Genomic DNA, 17,118 nt, shown 5'->3' on the forward strand with positions numbered 1-17,118 from the left:
CAGGGGAATGGTTTCTTCACCCCAACATATTTTCGGGCTGTTTGTCAAAGATTAACATAAAGTTGGTCAACTTTGTGTCCACAACAAAGGATCCATTCGGATGCAGAACAGATGCGTTGGTGATGCCGTGGGATCAGTTTTCACTGATCTTTGTATTTCCCCCTATTCAATTGCTGCCTCGACTTCTTTGCAGGATCATGCAGGAAAGAAAAATGGTAATTCTGGCAGCACCAGCGTGGCCCAGAAGGTCATGGTATGCAGAAATCATAAAGATGGCAGTGGAGGATCCTAGGGCCAGATCTGTTCTCACAGGGGCCGATATTACACCCTCCTTTACGAATGCTAAATTTAATGGCCTGGCTATTGAAACCCACATTCTGAAGAAATGTGGGCTTTCCGGTTGAGTTATCTCTACTTTGATGCATGCAAACCAGCTTCCAGAACTATATATTATACAGTCTGGAAGGCTTATGTTTCTTGGTGTGAATCCAAGGGTTGGCACCCTTGGGGATGTGTCTTAAGCAGAATTCTTGCCTTTCTACAATTGGGCATAGAGATGAAGTTGGCCTTGAGTACTATTAAGGGCCAAGTCTCAGCCTTATCGATTTTTTATTTAAAAAATTGCTTGCTACGCATTCTTAGTCTGGGGTTTTATGCAAGGGGGATGCGGATAATTCCTCCAGTTAAATCACCTTTTAAGCCCTTGGGACTTGAACTTGGTTTTGTCAGTGTTACAAAAACAGCTATTTGAACCGATACAGCATATTCCCTTCCAACAGGGAAGCTGGTATTTTTGGTTGTTCCTCTGCAAGGAGGGTTTTGGAATCGGCTGCTCTTTCTTGTAAAGAGCCATATTTGATTATTCATGAGAACAGAGTGGTGTTATGCCCTCATCCAAGCTTTTTGCCAAAAGTAGTTCCAGGTTTTCACCTGAACCAAGAAATTGTCCTTCCATCGTTTTTTTCCCAAAACCATGTTCCAGGCAAGAAAAGTCACTACATTGTCTTGACGTGGTGAGAGCAGTGAAAATCTATTTAAAGGCAACTGCTCAGATTCGTAAGACTGATGTCCTATTTATTCTACCAGAGGGTCATAAGAAAGGACAGACAGCATTGAAATCCACTGTCGCTAAGTGGATTCGGCAAGTTATAACTCAAACTTATTTAAGGGGTAAGATTTCCCCTTTTCCAGTCAAGGCGCACTCTACCAGGGCGGTTAGTGCTTCTTGGGCTGTGCATCACCAGGCCTCTGCATCACCAGGCCTCCATGGCTCAGATCTGTAAGGCCATAACCGTAACTTAGTCTTCAGTGCATGCATTCACAAAAATGTTATCAGATGGATATAAGGCGGTATGAGGATATCGCCTTTGGGCGCAGTATGCTGCAGGCAGCAGTATAAGTCCTCAAGTCTGGGGGTACCCTGCAGGTTGTCTCTCCCTCGCCTCAAGTAGCATTGCTATGGGACATGCCATTAAGTAATTACTTAAGGCTCTTTGTCCCATGATGTACGATAAAGAAAATAGGATTTTTATTACAGCTTACCTGTAAAATCCTTTTCTTGGAGTACATCATTGGGACACAGAGGTCCCTCCCCTCTTTTGGGATTTAAGTATATTGCTTTGCTACAAAAACTGATGTGCTCCTGGAAGGGGGTTATATAGGGAGTTTCTATTGGTATTAAGCCTTTCATACGTGCAGGGTGAATGTACATTTTAGAGAGACACATACATACCTTGACATATTATTGGCTTTTTCCTTTTACTGTTTGACGTCACCAAGAAAGTGACTTCCTAAAAATGTTTTATAATCTTTTCTTGATAGGTTGATACCGATCTTGGTGAATGGGATGAAATATTCAGAAATAGATATCATCTTACTAAAGGTAAGGGACCTTACAGTATGCTTTATACAGGTGTCCCTTCTGTTTCTCACACTGTGTAGGTTTTGATTGTGCCATGTTTGTTTACTTTGTAGGGTGATGTAGAAGAGGATGAAGCTGTGCCCGACAGTGAGCAGGATATCCGACCTCGGTTTCACAGATCGCGAACGGTGGCCCAGGCTCATGAGGAGGATGGTATTGAGGAAGAGGAGGATGATGATGATGACCTTGATGATGATGACACGATATCGGACTGGAATATAAGTGCGTTAAAGTGCATCTAAAGGCAAAATTATTTTACCTTAATGCATTCTCTGCATTAAAAAACCTCTCTAGTCGCTTCCCCCAGCCCCCCCTTTAACACTTACCTTAGTCCATTCTCGATCCAGTGCTGTGCCCATCTGCTGCAGCTCCTTTTTCCTCTTCCTGAATTCACTCAGTTGCTGTCAGTCAAATCCAGTGAGAAGAGAGCAGGGAGTTCACACATGTTCCCCCATAGCATACAAATTGTTATGGGAGCATATTCGGAAGAGGAGCAGTGGAGAGCACCGGTGAGGAATCTATCGTTACCCTTGCACAGTCTTGGCCAATGGACGACGGGCATGCTGTGCTACCAGCGCAACCATAAACTGACCACACTGGGATGGATGTGCTCTCAAGCCTAGTGTGGTCATTTTGCAATAGAAAAGCAGGCAGACTAGCAAGGTTTCTTTGCATGGTTTCCTTTGCTTGAAATAGCTGGCGAACAGGTTAAAAAGGAAAACAATTACATGGTACAGCATGCACATATCAAGAATATGAAATGTTGGGTTAGCAAACACTTAAGTCTTTTAAGTTCTTCTCTATTCACAGGAAGGATAACTTTATGCTCAGTTGCTTGGCCATGTGGATAAACTATCCTTTTATGCCTGGGATGGGGGTGCTAAAAGTGGAATCACTGTTGGATTCTCAGTATAGTATGTATGGATTTTGAGAATTTGATGTAGCACTGCAGCTTTTTTTTTTAGCCCCAGTAAGGTTTTGGGATGAACTCCCTATAACAGAACTGAAGATTATTACGTCTTAGAATCCTGCCATAGTACACACAGAAAAGCTGTAAACACAGATAATGAATTGGTGACTGACTTGTGCATTTTATTAAACATTTTTAGCTTGACACAAAACTGGATATCCAAACCAAACTGGTACTATTGATTAATGTCTCCTTTTTTCTTTTTTTTTTTTCAAGGGAAATGTTCAGCTGCAGCTCTTGATGTTCTAGCCAATGTATTTCGGGATGAACTTCTGCCACACATTTTGCCTCTGTTAAAAGAACTCCTTTTTCATCAAGAATGGGTGGTCAAGGAATCTGGAATCCTTGTTCTTGGAGCTATTGCAGAAGGTTACTATTTGCTTTTTCTCCTTTTTTGCTTATGACCTTTTTGAGAGTGCACATCGTCCCTAATCCACTTGCATACATCTGTGAAATGAGGAGTTTAATGCAAATAAATGAAAATTGTAATATAAATCCAAACCAAAAGGGGATGAAAAGTTCTTAATATCAGTGAATCTATCAAATTAATCTTATAGCATCAGCCGCCTCATCTTATTGTAAACCAAAAATCTTCCAGTTTGTATTATCTGCCATTCACCAAATGAATCGCTCACTCACTAGAAATAATGGCTTTATAGGTTTTAGCAGAAAAAAACAGCCTGATTTAGACACAGTGGTTCCCTCTTCATGCCATCCTGTGCCTGTGACAGATGTGGCTTTCTCCGCTACTCCACTAGGGAGCATTAGGACCAGCCAGCAGCTGTATCAACAAAGCACAGTGCTGATGTCATCGCAGTGGTCAAGAACAGGAGGGTGATAGAACAAGGCACTCAGAACCATCTTTTATTTTGCAGTGTCTCTGCTTTACTCTCATAGTTTTACTTCCTTCACACAGTTGGTAAGCATATTTAGCATTGAAATGACTAAAAACATCAAGTGTCTTCCAAACCTGCACTATGCAGTGGAAATATCTGTTTCCACTGCATACTGCAGGTTTGGCAGACTTTTGATATTTGAAGTAATTTTAAAGTATTATGTTTATCAAGTTTTGTGAAAGAAGGCAAAGCAGCTACATTGCAGAAGGAAAGTTGGTTATAATATAAGTGTCTTGTTCTACCACCTTCCTGTTATTTATCACTGCAATGACATCAGCATTTTGCACTGTGCTTTGTTGTAGTTGTTGGGTGGTCCTACTGCCCCCTGATGGCATAGAGGAGGACATATTGACATCTGTCACAGGCAGGAGCTGGCATACCAAGTAAGTTTGCCACACTGCCTACTCAGGCTGTTTTTGCAGCAAATTCTTTGTAGCCATTATTTCTGGTGAGAGATTCACTTTGTGATTGGATACTACACACTGCAAGATTTGGGCTCACAATCAGATGAGGTGACAGTTAAAGGAGTTGTAAAGGCAGAAGGTTTTTCATCTTAATGCATTCCATGCATTAAGATAAAAAAAAAACTTTTGTGTGTTGCAGCCACCCCAGCACCCCCCCCCTAATTACTTACCCGAGCCCCATCTCTCTAGCAATGCCCACGAATGTCTAAGCTATCCGGGACACTCATGATTGGCTGAAACACAGTAGCGGTGCCATTGGCTCCTACAGCTGTCAGCCATCCAATAAGGGGAGAGAGGGGACCGGGTCGGGGTTCTGTGTCTGTGACTCGTCTCCAGTGCCCCCATAGGAAGCATCTGACTGTGGGCACTCGATAGGAGGGAGGGGCCAGGAGCAGCAAAGTGGGACCTGAAAAGAGGCGGATCCGGGCTGCTCTGTGCAAAACCAACTGCACAGAGGAGATGAGTATAATATTTTTGTTTTTTTAAATGAGGCTTTACAATCGCTTTAAGACTGATTTAGTTGATTCACTGGGATGAACTTTGATAAGAACTTCATCACCTTTTAGTTAGGATTTATATAATAATTTTCAATTTTTTATTTCACCGACCGACACAGCTCCTCTCTGTAACTAAATGGGTTGTTTAGCCTTCCATTAGGAGAACTAGGCAAAATTGTTACACAATACACAGAACTTTTAGTTTTTATTTTGCCTAGTAAGTAGAATGACCTAGGAACCCTGCGGGCCCTTTTGGTCCATGTTTTTGCTGTAGGTTTGATGTTTTTTGCGCAATATGAAAGATCCTGGTATCTTCTATCAACTGCCGGCTGGGTAATGTCATCCTTGTAGTCTCCCCAGTCCGGCCATCGAGTGTCTGCAGGCCACAGCTATGGCTCGGCAGGCCATGACATGCCTCAGCTCCAGACGTGGTCGGTGAGCTTCAATGCTCCGGGGTATATACATGACCGGGCTACTTATGTCTGGATCACAGTATACCGGGCCAACAGCTACCCTGTAACTGCGCAGGAGTAGGTCTGTGATGGAATGTCTCCCAGCTCTTAAGGACTGGTAAGTACGGCTCTCCCTACTTTGGTGGGGTGAGCAGCTGGGCATTCCCTGGGGGGTCGAGTCAGGGGCCACCTCACCTCCTTATCTTCTCTCCCTAGTCCCTATCTCCCCTCCTTCCCCCCTCTGAGGGCGGTGGCTGCATGCGCTGCGGGCGGTGTGTGTGGGGAGGGTTCGCTGGGTCTCTCACCTGTGGGCTGGGTGCGGCTAGCGTTGGTCCTGGTCCCCGGTCTGGGGGGTCCCAAAAAGTGTCTGTGGAGGTGTTCTGGCTGTAGGCAGGCAGCATTGTTCTGGGTTTGTCCTGTCACCGCATGGTGCTGTCTGGCGGCCATCTTGACTGTGGAAAAGGCAGGTTCCCCTTGTGAGCCTCAGCAGCCATCTTCTATGGGCTTCTCCTATTAGTTGCATTGGCGGCCATTTTCCTGAAGCCCGAGCGCTCTTTTCACCGCAGTTCTCTTGTGACAGCTTTACATGTGCTCTCACAGGCTGTTTCCTGTGTCCACTGTGTGTACAGGACGCTGGATGGCTCTTTACTGAATGCTAGAGCGATCTCTGCAGAATGTTTCACCACTATTAGACAGCTGCTGCCGACACAGTTTTCTCCACTCTGCTTGCGGGTAACCTCCTAGGGACTACAGGCACGGCTAGTGGCATTCACAGAACACCCCAGGGTGGTGAGTCTGGCGCTTAGTACCCCCCCCCCCCCCCACCCCCCCAGGCGGTGGCAGCAGGAGGGTGGAACCTTCACTGTCCTAAGTCCCCTTGCAGGTGGCAGACAGGCTAGGGTCAGCATGGCTTCAGAAACTGGTGTTTCTTCCCCCGAAATCCAGGCTATAGCAACCGGGTCACCTGCGGATAGCGCGGTGCACATGGACACCCTGACAGCGGTCCTTAACTCTTTTATTGCTAAGATAGAGGCGGTGCGTGGAAGGAAAGGTGCACGTAAGAGGCCCCTGCCCCCCCCCCCCCCGTCCTCTGGGGGGAGCTCTGATGCAGACTCGGGCCCTGCTGCGGCTGATGACCCCTGCTCTGACCTATCAGACGAGGCTGACCAGGACAGTGAGGCTGATTCCCAGTCCGGGCGCGACAGAAAGGTGTTCCCGTATTTGACTTTTGACAAATTCATCTACAGGGAGTGGGGTCGCCCACAACAGACCTTTTCTGTCCCCAAAAACTTGGCGGTGCGTTACCCCTTTGAGGAAAGCCTTCTCAAAAAATGGTCGGCTCCTCCGGTCGTGGAACCCCCAGTGTCCAGGTTAAATAAAGTAACCACGATCCCGGTTGAGGGTACTCCGGCATGCAAGGATCCCACAGACAGGATGGCCGAGGCAGTGGCTCCTTCCTTGTTTACAGTGGTGGGGTCAGCCGCGCGACCAGTACTGGCATCCGCACTGGTGTCAGACACTGACGGAGTGGGCAAAACTTTTGCACCGCAAATTTTGAAAGCAACAGGCCTCCCCTGTCGGCGTGGAACTAGCAGACCAACTAGTGCAAGGCCTTAAGTAAGTTTGTGACATGGCCCTGGATACTCTCCCTCTGTAATCCAGAGCTGTGGTGGTGAGGCGCCTGATTTTGCTAAAATGCTGGTCGGCTGACCAGGCATCCAAGAAAGCCCTGACGGATCTTCCCTTTCTTCAGCGACCGGCTCTTTGGAGCTTCATTGGATGACATTATTAAAAATGCCACGTGTTGTAAGAGTACACTACTCCCACAGGCCAGGAAGGCTAAGGAGCCACGCCGTAGGCAAGGGCCCTCCTTTTCCACTCAAACGTGTCTTTTGTCCGCACGGGCAAAACGTCCCCAGCACGACAGGACGTCTACGGACAGCCAGAAGCGTACCTGGAACCGCAAGCCTAACAAGCATGCGAACAAAAGTGCTACCGCATGAAGGTTTACCCCCACCCACTTATCGGGTGGGGGTCGTCTTCGGGAGTTTGCAGCCCGGTGGACCTCCCGATTATCCGACCAATGGGTCTGCGATCTGATTTCCAACGGCTACAAGATAGTTTCTCTCTTGGCCGCCAAACAGATTCTTCCCCTTCAGCATAACTGCTAGGGGCAGTAAGGGACTTGCTGAATCAGGGGGTGATTGTACCAGTTCTGGAATCGGAACGCTTCCAGGGGTTCTATTCAAATGTGTTTGTGGTTCCCAAGAAGGAAGGGGTACGTCCAATCTTGGACTTAAAAACCGTCAATCACTTTGTAAAGGTGCAGAGATTCAGAATGGAATCAGTTCCCTCAGTAGTCGCTGCACTCCATCAAGGGGACTTCCTGGCGTCCTTGGACATCCAGGATGCTTACCTGCAAATACCCATTTTGCCTTCGGCATCAAAAATATCTGCGTTGTGGCTCTTCCTTTTGGCCTGGCATTAGCCCCCCCCCCCCCCCCCCCCGAGTCTTTACCAAAGTACGGGCTCCAGTGTTGGTGTTGCTGAGGCAGCGTGGGATCTCGATCGTGGGTTACCTAGACGATCTCCTCCTGAGGCGATCACCATGCAGACCCTGCAAGAATTTGGGTGGCTGTTGAACCTAAAGAAGTTGGTGGTTGCACCAACTCGGCGTCTGGAGTAGCTGGGGTTACTGTTGGACTCTAGGGAATGAAGGTTTTTCTCCCCTCCGACAAATTGCTGACTCTCAAGTCTGCGGTCAATCTACTGATGAACCGCAAGTGGTCTTTGCTCCGCTTTTGCATGCGTGGCCTCCTTCGTGGCAGTACCTTTTGCCCAGTTCCACACCAGAGTCCTGCAGAAGGAGATATTCACAAAATGGGACAAATCTCCGTTGTCCCTAAATCGGCAGATCCAGGAGAGGCAACCAGTCAGGGACTTCCCTGATCTGGTGGTTGAGGTCCCCGGTGATTCAGTCCGGAAAATCGTTCCTTTCTCTGAACTGGACGGTGACCACTATGGACGCCAGTCTTTCCGGCTGGGGTGGAGTGATGGGGATTCAGTCGGCTCAGGGCCTCTGGTTAAAGGAAGAATCCAAGTTGCCGATCAATCTGCTCGAAATGAGAGCGATCAGGCTGTGCCTCCACATGTGGTCGACGTGTCTTCAAGGACATCCGACCAGGACACAGTCAGACAACGCCACGGCTGTGGCATACATAAATCACCAGGTGGGAACAAGAAGCTCAGCCGCTGCTCGGAAGGTCACTCGCATATTTCAGTGGGCAGAGCGGCACGTTCCGGCCCTGTCAGCCATTTACATCCCGGGGGTGGAAAATTGGCAGGCGGACTACCTGAGTCGTCAGATGCTGGACCCAGGAGAATGGGTGTTGCATCCGGAGATATTCCAGCTGCTGTGCCTGAAATGGGGCACGCCATATGTAGATCTCTTGGCCTCCCGTCTCAATCTGAAGGTGCCGAGATTCGTGTCCAGGACAAGAGATCCGTGGGCAGACACGTCAGATGCGCTGGTGGCTCTGTGGGATCAGTACCAGCTGATCTACGCCTTTCCTCCACTGAAACTGTTGCCACGTCTGTTTCACAGAGTGGAAGCTGAGGGATTCCAGTAATCCTGGTTGCCCCAGGTTGGCCTCAGCGGCCCTGGTACGCAGACCTGGTGCGTCTGGTGGTAGACTCTCCCTGGGGACTGCCACTGAGGGAGGACCTCCTATCTCAAGGTCTAATCTTTCACCCTGCTTTATCGTCGCTGGCTTTAACGGCATGGCTATTTAGAGCCAGATATTGAGGAACCGGGGTCTGTCGGACTCAGTGATTCCAACTATGCTGAGGGTGCGGAAATCTTCACGGAAGATATAGCATTGTACCTGGAAGGCCTACATCTCCATGTGTGAGGAGAAATGGTGGCATCCACGCTCCTTTTCTATATCCAGGATCCTGCTGTTTCTTCAGCATGGAGTGGACCAGAAATTGGCGTTGAGCACCATTAAGGGGCAAATTTCAGCCCTGGCTGTCTTTTTTCAGCGACCCCTTGGGTCTCACTCATTAGTGAGTACCCTTTGTTCAGGGGGTACGACATGTAGTCCCTCCGGTGCGTCCTCAGTTACCCCCATGGGATTTGAACCTGGTGTTGGCGCTTCAGAAGGTGGTTTTTCTAGTGGCCATCACATCAGCCAGGAGAGTTTTAGAATTGGCGGCCTTGTCCTGCAAGTCGCCTTATCTGGTCATTCATAGGGATAAGGTGGTGTTGCGTCCGCAACCGTCCTTTCTTCCAAAGGTGGTTTCCGCTTTTCATATCAATGAGGACATTGTATTACCATCGTTGTGTCCTAAGCCAAAGCACCCCAAAGAGGTGGCCCTTCACGCTCTCGATGTAGTTAGGGCTCTGAAGGTGTACTTGTCTGCCACAGCTCCCTCTCGGAAGTCAGACTCACTCTTTGTTTCGGTGGCTGGTCCTAAGAAAGGCATGGTGGTCTCGTCGGACACCATTTCCAGGTGGATCAGACAGATTTTAGTCCAAGCCTATGCCTTGAAGGGGTAGGTGCCCCCCTTTCCAGTCACGCCCCACTCTACAAGAGCAATCAGAACGTCTTTGGCCTTCTGACACCAAGCGTCTGTCGCTCAGGTGTGTAAGGTGGCGACCTGGTCGTCTGTCCATACGTTTACCAAGTTCTACAAGGTAGACGTCAGTGCATCGGCTCATGCTTGTTTTGGCCGCAAAGTTTTGCAGGCGGCCGTGTAGTTGCAATTGAGTTTTTTCTTGGTTTTCCAATAAAAACGGTGTACCGTTTTGTTAATGCACTGTTACATTACTTCCGCAATGTTGTGGTCTTGGGGATCACTCCTGTTTGAGGATACCCGGTTATATGGTGGTGTTTTTCCACACACTGCTGTTTTTTTGTGGGTTTAGTTTCACTAGTTCCCACTTGCCATGGTGGATGAAGTTTTTATGCTGTTTTTCCCACCCCTCGTTTGGCACTGCTTGGGGACGTCCCATTTAGTTACAGAAATGAGCTGTGTCAGTCGGTGAATATAAGAGAAAATAGGATTTTTGTACTCACCGTAAAATCCTTTTCTCTGTAATTCACCGACCGACACAGCACCCACCCCTCCTTTTCTCTACCGTATACTGCTTGTTGATGTACTGAATCTGCTGGGAGCAGTGGGGAGGGTTGTTAGCACAGGGTCCGCCCCCCTTGGGTGGGACTAAAAGTTCTGTGTATTGTGTAACAATTTTGCCTAGTTCTCCTAATGGCAGGCTAAACAACCCATTTAATTACAGAGAGGAGCTGTGTCACTTGGTGAATTGCAGAGAAAAGGATTTTACGGTGAGTACAAAAATCCTATTTTCTTTTTTTTTGTGTGCTGCAAAATGTGTTTACTTTGTTGTTTCTAAGTCTGTATATCTACCCTTTTTGCTGGCAGTCTCTTGATTAACCTTTTTAGAGCTGACTGGATAAGTATATTTCCTCTTATATCCACCGACTGACACAGCTCCTCTTAGACCATTGGGTTGTTATGCCACCTTTAGGAGAGGACTAGGCATTAAAATGTTAACTTGTAATATTAAACTCAGATCTAGTTCCCGCCTAAGGGGTGGTCCCTTGGGTAACAACCCCACAGCCTGCCATGAAGCCTCAGTTTTATTTTGCCTAGTGAAGAAGAAGGACCTAGGAACCCTGCGGGCCCATCGGTCCATGTTTTTTCTGCAGAAGCTTTGCTTTTTGCGCAAGTTTAAAGATCCCGTGATCTGCTATCGACAGCCGGCTGGGTGACAGGCTGGATACTCTTATCCTTGTAGTCTCCCCAGCCTGGCTAGCGAGCGTGTGCAGACCAGAGCTCCATGCTGGGTCAGCTACGATGTACCTCAGCTCCAGAGGTGATCGGTGAGCATTAATGCTCCGGGGCACACATGACTAGGCTACTGATGTCTGTGTCAGTGTGCCGGGCCAGCAGCCACCCTGTACTGATCGGAGAGTGGGTCTGTGATGGAATGTCTCCCAGCTCTGTAGTATTGGTAAGTACAGCTCTCCCGGCTTCGGTGGGGCTGAGCAGCTGGGCATTCCTTGGCAGGTCGATTTGGGGTCCCTCAACTCCCTCTCTTCTCTCCCTGTCCTTATATCCCCCCCCCCCCCCCCCGTGGGGGATGCTGCATAAGGCTTCTGAGCAGTGTGTGTTTGTCCATATGCAGGGGCGCTCTCACCGGGGGGGACTGCGCTGCCTGGCTGTGCCCTGGATGTGTGTGGCTCTCTCCCTGGGAGTGTCTGGAGGCTGTACCTGTGATCGCTGTAGCGCTGTTCACTGCCATTTATCTGCCTGTGTTTGTTTCACTGTCCCTCGTGGTATACAGTGTTCGCGGCCATCTTTGGTGGGGCAAGGAGCAACATGCTTTCCTGTAGCTCGGCTGCCATTTTCCCTGTGTTTGTCCTTTATACTGGACGCTCGGTGGCCATTTTCTTGAACCCTAACCACGTTTTTGATCAGTTTCAGCGCCATTTGCAGCAGCTCTGGACAGTGTAGTGTGATCTCCTATGCACCTGGGAGCTGACACAGACACTACTAGCTGGACAGCGCAGAACCAGTCAGGGTGGCGAGTCCTGCAGGAGAGAGTCCCTCAGCCAGCGGCAGTTAGGAGGGTGGGACCATCACAGTCCTAAGTCCCCATCAGGTGGCAGACAAGGTAGGGTCAGCATAACTTCAGAAACTGGTGTTTCTTCCCCCGAAAGCCAGACAATTGCAACCGGTTCACCCGCGGACTGTGCAGTGCCTCTGGAGGCTTTGTCGGCGGTCCTCAATTCGTTCATTGCCAAGATGGAGGCAGCGCATGGGCGCAAAGGTGGTAAAAAACTGCCCCTGCCCCCCCTCCCCCCCTTTCCTCCGGGGAGAGCTCTGATGCAGACTCTGGTCTTGCTGAGGCTAGTGACCCCTGCTCTGTTTCAGATGACGCTGACCAGGACCAATTGGACAGTGAGGATGAGTCCCCGTCCGGGTCCCTGCACGACAAAGCGCTTGTTGGAGCACTTATCACTGCTGTGCGTGATACCCTGAAGATTCAGGAGCCAGCAGATCCCTCTGCTGATATAGCGGTTCCCTTTGGGCCCCGTAAGCCAGCCCGTTCACCTAAGGTGTTCCCGTATCTGACTTATTTTGATAAGTTAATTTGCAAGGAAGGGGGTCGACCTCAACGGACCTTTTCGGTCCACAAATACATGGCGGTGCGTTTCCCCTTTGAGGAGAGCCTTCTCAAAAAATGGTCGGCTCCACCGGTCATGGACCCCCCCAGGATCCAGGTTAAACAAAGTAACCTTGATCCCGGTAGAGGGGACAACGCTGAGGCAGTGGCTCGTTCCTTATTTACAGTTGCGGGGTCAACCATGCGACCAGTGCTGGCATCCGCACTTGCCAAGTGGGAAAAACTGTTGCACTGCGAATTGGGAGAGCAACAGGTTTCCACCAAACGTACCCAGCCCAACAGGTCGACCTCTGAAGGACCAAAGCGTCCCTGGAACTGCAAGGCTAACAAGCTTGCGAGCAAAAGTGCTACCGCATGAAGGTTTGCAGCCCAGTGGGCCTTTCGGCTGTGCGACCAATGGGTCTGCAATCAGATTTCCTCAGGCTACAAGATAGAGTTCCTCTCTTGGCCACAAAACAGATTCTTCACCTCCAGCATACCCATACTCCTGGCTAGCCGGGGGGCCCTATTGGGGGCGGTAAGGGGGACCTGCTGAGTCGCTGGGTGATAGTACCTGTTCTGGAATCGGAATGTTTCCAGGTTTTCTACTCAAACCTGGACCTAAAAGCCCTCAATTACTTTGTGAAAGTACAGAGGCTCATAATGGAATCTGTTTGCTCAGTAGTTGCTGCACTCCATCAAGGGGACTCCCTGGCGTCCTTAGACATCCTGGATATGTACCTGCACCCACCCATATGCCTTCGGTATCAGAAGTTTCTGCGATTTGCAGTCGGGGAAGCCCACTATCAGTTTGTGGCTCTCCCTTTTGGTTTGGCATAAGCCCCCCAAGTCTTTACCAAGATATTGGCTCCTGTTTTGGTGTTGCTGTGACAACGCGGGATCGCGATCGTGGATACCTAGACGATCTCCTCCTTAGAGCATCTTCCGCTTCAGAGTTAGAGGAGGATGTGGCGATCACCATGCAGACCCTGCAGGAATTTGGGTGGCTGTTGAACCTAAAAAAGTCGGTGATCGTACCGACTCAGCGTTTGAAGTACCTAGGCTTACTACTGGACTCCATGGAAGCTAGAGTTTCTCCCTTCAGACAAGCTGCTGACCCTCAGAGCTGTGGCAAAACTGTTGATGAACCGCAGGTGGTCGTCGCTACGCTACTGCATGCGAGTCTTGGGACTCATGGTGGCCTCCTTCGAGGCAGTACCATATGCCCAGTTTCACACCAGAGTCCTGCAGAAGGAGATTTTGACAAAATGGGACAAATCTCCGTTGTCCCTGGATCGGCAGGTTCAGGTGAGCCAGTTGGTCAGGGATTCCCTGCTCTGGTGGCTGAGGTCCCTGGCACTTTGGTCTGGGGAGTCGTTCCTACCTCTGAAATGGACAGTGATCACAACGGAAGCCAACCTATCTGGCTGGGGTGGAGTAATGGGAGTTCAGTCGACCCAGGGCCTCTGGTCGGTGGAGGAATCAAAGTTGCTGATCAATCTGCTCGAACTGAGAGCGATCAGGCTATGCCTCTCATCATGGTCGATAAGACTATGAGGGCGCCCGATCAGGATCTAGTCAGACAACGCCGCGGCGGTGGCATATGTCAATCATCAAGGAGGAACAAGAAGCTTTGCTGCCGCACGGGGGGTGGCAGACGCCCCTTGGCGACTGCCGTTACGAGAAGACCTTATGTCTCGAGGTCCGATTCTTCATCCTGATTTACCATCGCTGGTTTTGACGGCATGGCTATTGAGAGCCAGGTGTTGAGGAACCGGGGTCTTTCGGACTCTGTGATCCCAACTATGCTGAGAGCACGGTAATCTTCCCGGAAGATATACCATTGTACCCGGAAGGCATACATCTCTGTGGGAGGAGAAAGGATGGCGTCCGTGCTCCTTTTCTATATCCAGGATCCTGCTGTTTCTACAGCAAGGAGTAAATCAGAAATTGGCTTTAAGCACCATTAAAGGACAAATATCAGCCTTGGCTGTGTCTTTTTCAGCGACCCCTGGCATCTCCCTCTCTAGAGAGCACTTTTGTTCAAGGGGTCCGAAATGTAGTTCCTCTGGTGCGTCCACCTTTACCCCCCTGGGATCTGAACCTGGTGTTATTGGCGCTTCAAAAACCGCCATTTGAAAATATCAGAGAGATTCCCCTGCTGACTCTTTCCCAGAAAGTGGTCTTTCTAGTGGCCGTAACATCGGCCAGGAGGGTTTTTGGAACTGGCAGCCTTGTCTTGCAAGTCGCTCTATCTGGTTATCCACAGGGATAAGGTGGTGTTGCGTCCGCAACAGTCTTTTCTGCTGAAGGTGGTTTTGGCGTTCCACATCGATGAAGGCATTTTGTTACCATCTGTGTCCTAAGCTGACACATTCTAAGGAAGTGGCCCTTCATGCCCTGGACGTGGTTCGGGCTCTGAGGGTGTATTTTGTCTGCCACTGCTCCATTTCGCAAGTCAGACTCCGTTTGTTTCGGGGGCTGGTCTGAAAAAAGGCATGGCTGTCTCGTCGGCCACCGTTTCCAGATGGATCAGACAGATTGTAGTACAGGCCTATGCCTTGAAGGGGCAGGTGCCCCCCTTTCCGGTCACGGCCCACTCCACAAGGGCAATCGGAACGTCTTGGGCCTTCCGACATCAAGCGTTGTCGTTCAAGTGTGTAAAGCGGTGATCTGGTCGTCTGTTCACACTTTTACAAAATTCTACAAGGTAGATGTGCATCGGCTGATGCCTGTTTTGGCTGCAAAGTTTTGCAGGCGGCTGTATAATTGCAATTGCACATGCATTCCCCCCCCCCCCCCCCGTTTTTTTGGGGGGGGGGGGGAACGCAGTACTTTTCAGTAAATGCACTTTTCAAAGTTGCATTTGTTACCGCAGTTCTGTTGCTGTTTGATGGTAGTGCTTCTCTGTTGAGGAGCACCCTGTTTTTTTGTGGGTAAAAGTTTGGTTATCCCACACACTGTTTTTTTTTTTTTTTTTTTGTTTTTTTTTTTTTTTTGTGGGTAAAGTTCATACTAGTTCCCACTTGCTATGGTGGATGAAGTTTTGTGCTGTTTTTCCCACCCCTCGTTTTGGCACTGCTTGGGCGACGTCCCAATGGTCTAAGAGGAGCTGTGTCAGTCGGTGAATATAAGAGAAAATAGGAATTTTTTTTAACGCACTCTAAAATCCTTTTCTCTTTAATTCACTGACTGACACAGCACCCACCCCTCCTCCTATTTTTCTTTACGTTATACTGCTTGTTGACGTACTGAGGCTGCATGGCAGGCTGTGGGGATGTTACCTAAGGGACCGCCCCTTGGGCGGAACTAGAAGTTCTGCGGTTTATATTACATGTTAAAGTGGTTGTAAACCCTTACAAACCACTTTGACCTACAGGTAAGCCTAGATTAAGGCTTACCTGTAGGTCCAAGAAATATCTCCTAAACCTATACGGTTTAGGAGATATTTGCCCGAAGACAGGCACCGCTGTCTACGGCGCAAGCGCCGTAGACAGCGGCGCGCAGGCGCACTGAGCACATAATTTCCAACAACGGAGCTGCCGCGCGTGTCGGCTCCCGTGCGCATGCGCGGGAGTGAAGTCATCGCGGCTCCGCCGAATGACAGCGGCGGAGCTGCGAGACCCCACCGAAAAGATGGATGCGCCGGACTACAGGGGACAGCGGTGACATCGCTGGCTCCTGTGTCAGGTAAGTGACACATAATGGGCTACTATGCGATGCATAGTAGGCCATTATGCTTTGCCTTTGCAGGGAATGAAAGAGGAAGTAAACCCATTAGGGTTTACTTCCTCTTTAACATGTTATACCTAGTCCTCTCCTAAAGGTTGTGTAACAACCCAGTGGTCTAAGAGAGGAGCTGTGTCAGTCTGTGAATTACAGAGAAAGGGATTTTACGCGTAGTACAAAAAATCCTATTTTGTTTTTTATGACATGTGCCTCTGCCCCCCTTTTTTTATTTTTTTTGCTTTGCTCTATGGGGAAAATATATTAGCGAGCGTTTGTCTCTTTTGCAGGTTTTAAGCATCTTCCGATTTGTTTGCTGAAATTTTGATATGACATGGATTTTTTCCATGATTGTTATGCTAATAGATTTTATGTATGAAAATTTTTTATTTGTGCAATGTAGATACAGCAGTAATTATTTAAAGGCTAATTGAACCTTTAGTAGTAAATCTACTAAATATGTTCCAGGTTCTTCAAAACAAAAGGTGTTCAATCCCTTATGCCCTGTACACACGAGCGGAAATTCCGCCAGCAAAAGTCCGATGAGATCTTTTGGTCGGAAATTGCAACCATGTGTATGCTTCATCTGACTTTTGCTGGCGGAATTCCAGCCAGCAAAAGATTGAGAGCATGTTTTTTGTGAGCAGCTATCATAGCCACTAGCAATAGTCACTATCTTCTCCCGGCGGTCACGACCCCCACCTTCCGCTGGGGGAACCCAATGTCTCGGCAATGTCCCTGTCAGCGCTATCTGTGCGTCGCGGTATTTGTACAAATTTCTTTCCTGTAACCTGTGGTTGCAGGAAAGAAACTTGCACAGCCTATGGCCTGCCTAAGATCTTAAAGAGGAGTTCCCCTGAAAAAAAAATTAAAAGTCAACCGTTACAAATACTGCAGGTGCTGACTTTTAATAATCGGACACTTACCTGTCCCAGGGTCCAGCGATGCAGGGGAACGAAGCCTCGCTCATTCCCCCCTCCTCTCTGCGGCACCGGCATTATAA

At 49.0% G+C, this 17,118-nt stretch overlaps 1 protein-coding gene across 3 annotated transcripts in view; it reads left to right on the forward strand.

The window, feature by feature from the left end:
* TNPO1 (transportin 1) overlaps positions 1 to 17,118 on the forward strand; it is a 281,541-nt gene that overhangs the window by 193,053 nt on the left and 71,370 nt on the right. For all 3 annotated transcript variants that reach the window (XR_013263933.1, XM_077462501.1, XM_077462500.1), the window contains exons 9-11: positions 1,822 to 1,882; positions 1,975 to 2,143; positions 3,108 to 3,260. Coding sequence is in view for 2 of the 3 variants with exons in the window: in XM_077462501.1 (XP_077318627.1) it covers positions 1,822 to 1,882; positions 1,975 to 2,143; positions 3,108 to 3,260 (383 nt within the window). In the remaining variant the exon portion in view is untranslated. The remainder of the gene's footprint in view (positions 1 to 1,821; positions 1,883 to 1,974; positions 2,144 to 3,107; positions 3,261 to 17,118) is intronic.

Source organism: Lithobates pipiens, unplaced genomic scaffold, assembly GCF_037356315.1.
Source record: "Lithobates pipiens isolate NorthernLeopardFrog02 unplaced genomic scaffold, aLitPip1_a1.2 Scaffold_3, whole genome shotgun sequence".
Classification (NCBI taxonomy): Eukaryota; Metazoa; Chordata; class Amphibia; order Anura; family Ranidae; genus Lithobates; species Lithobates pipiens.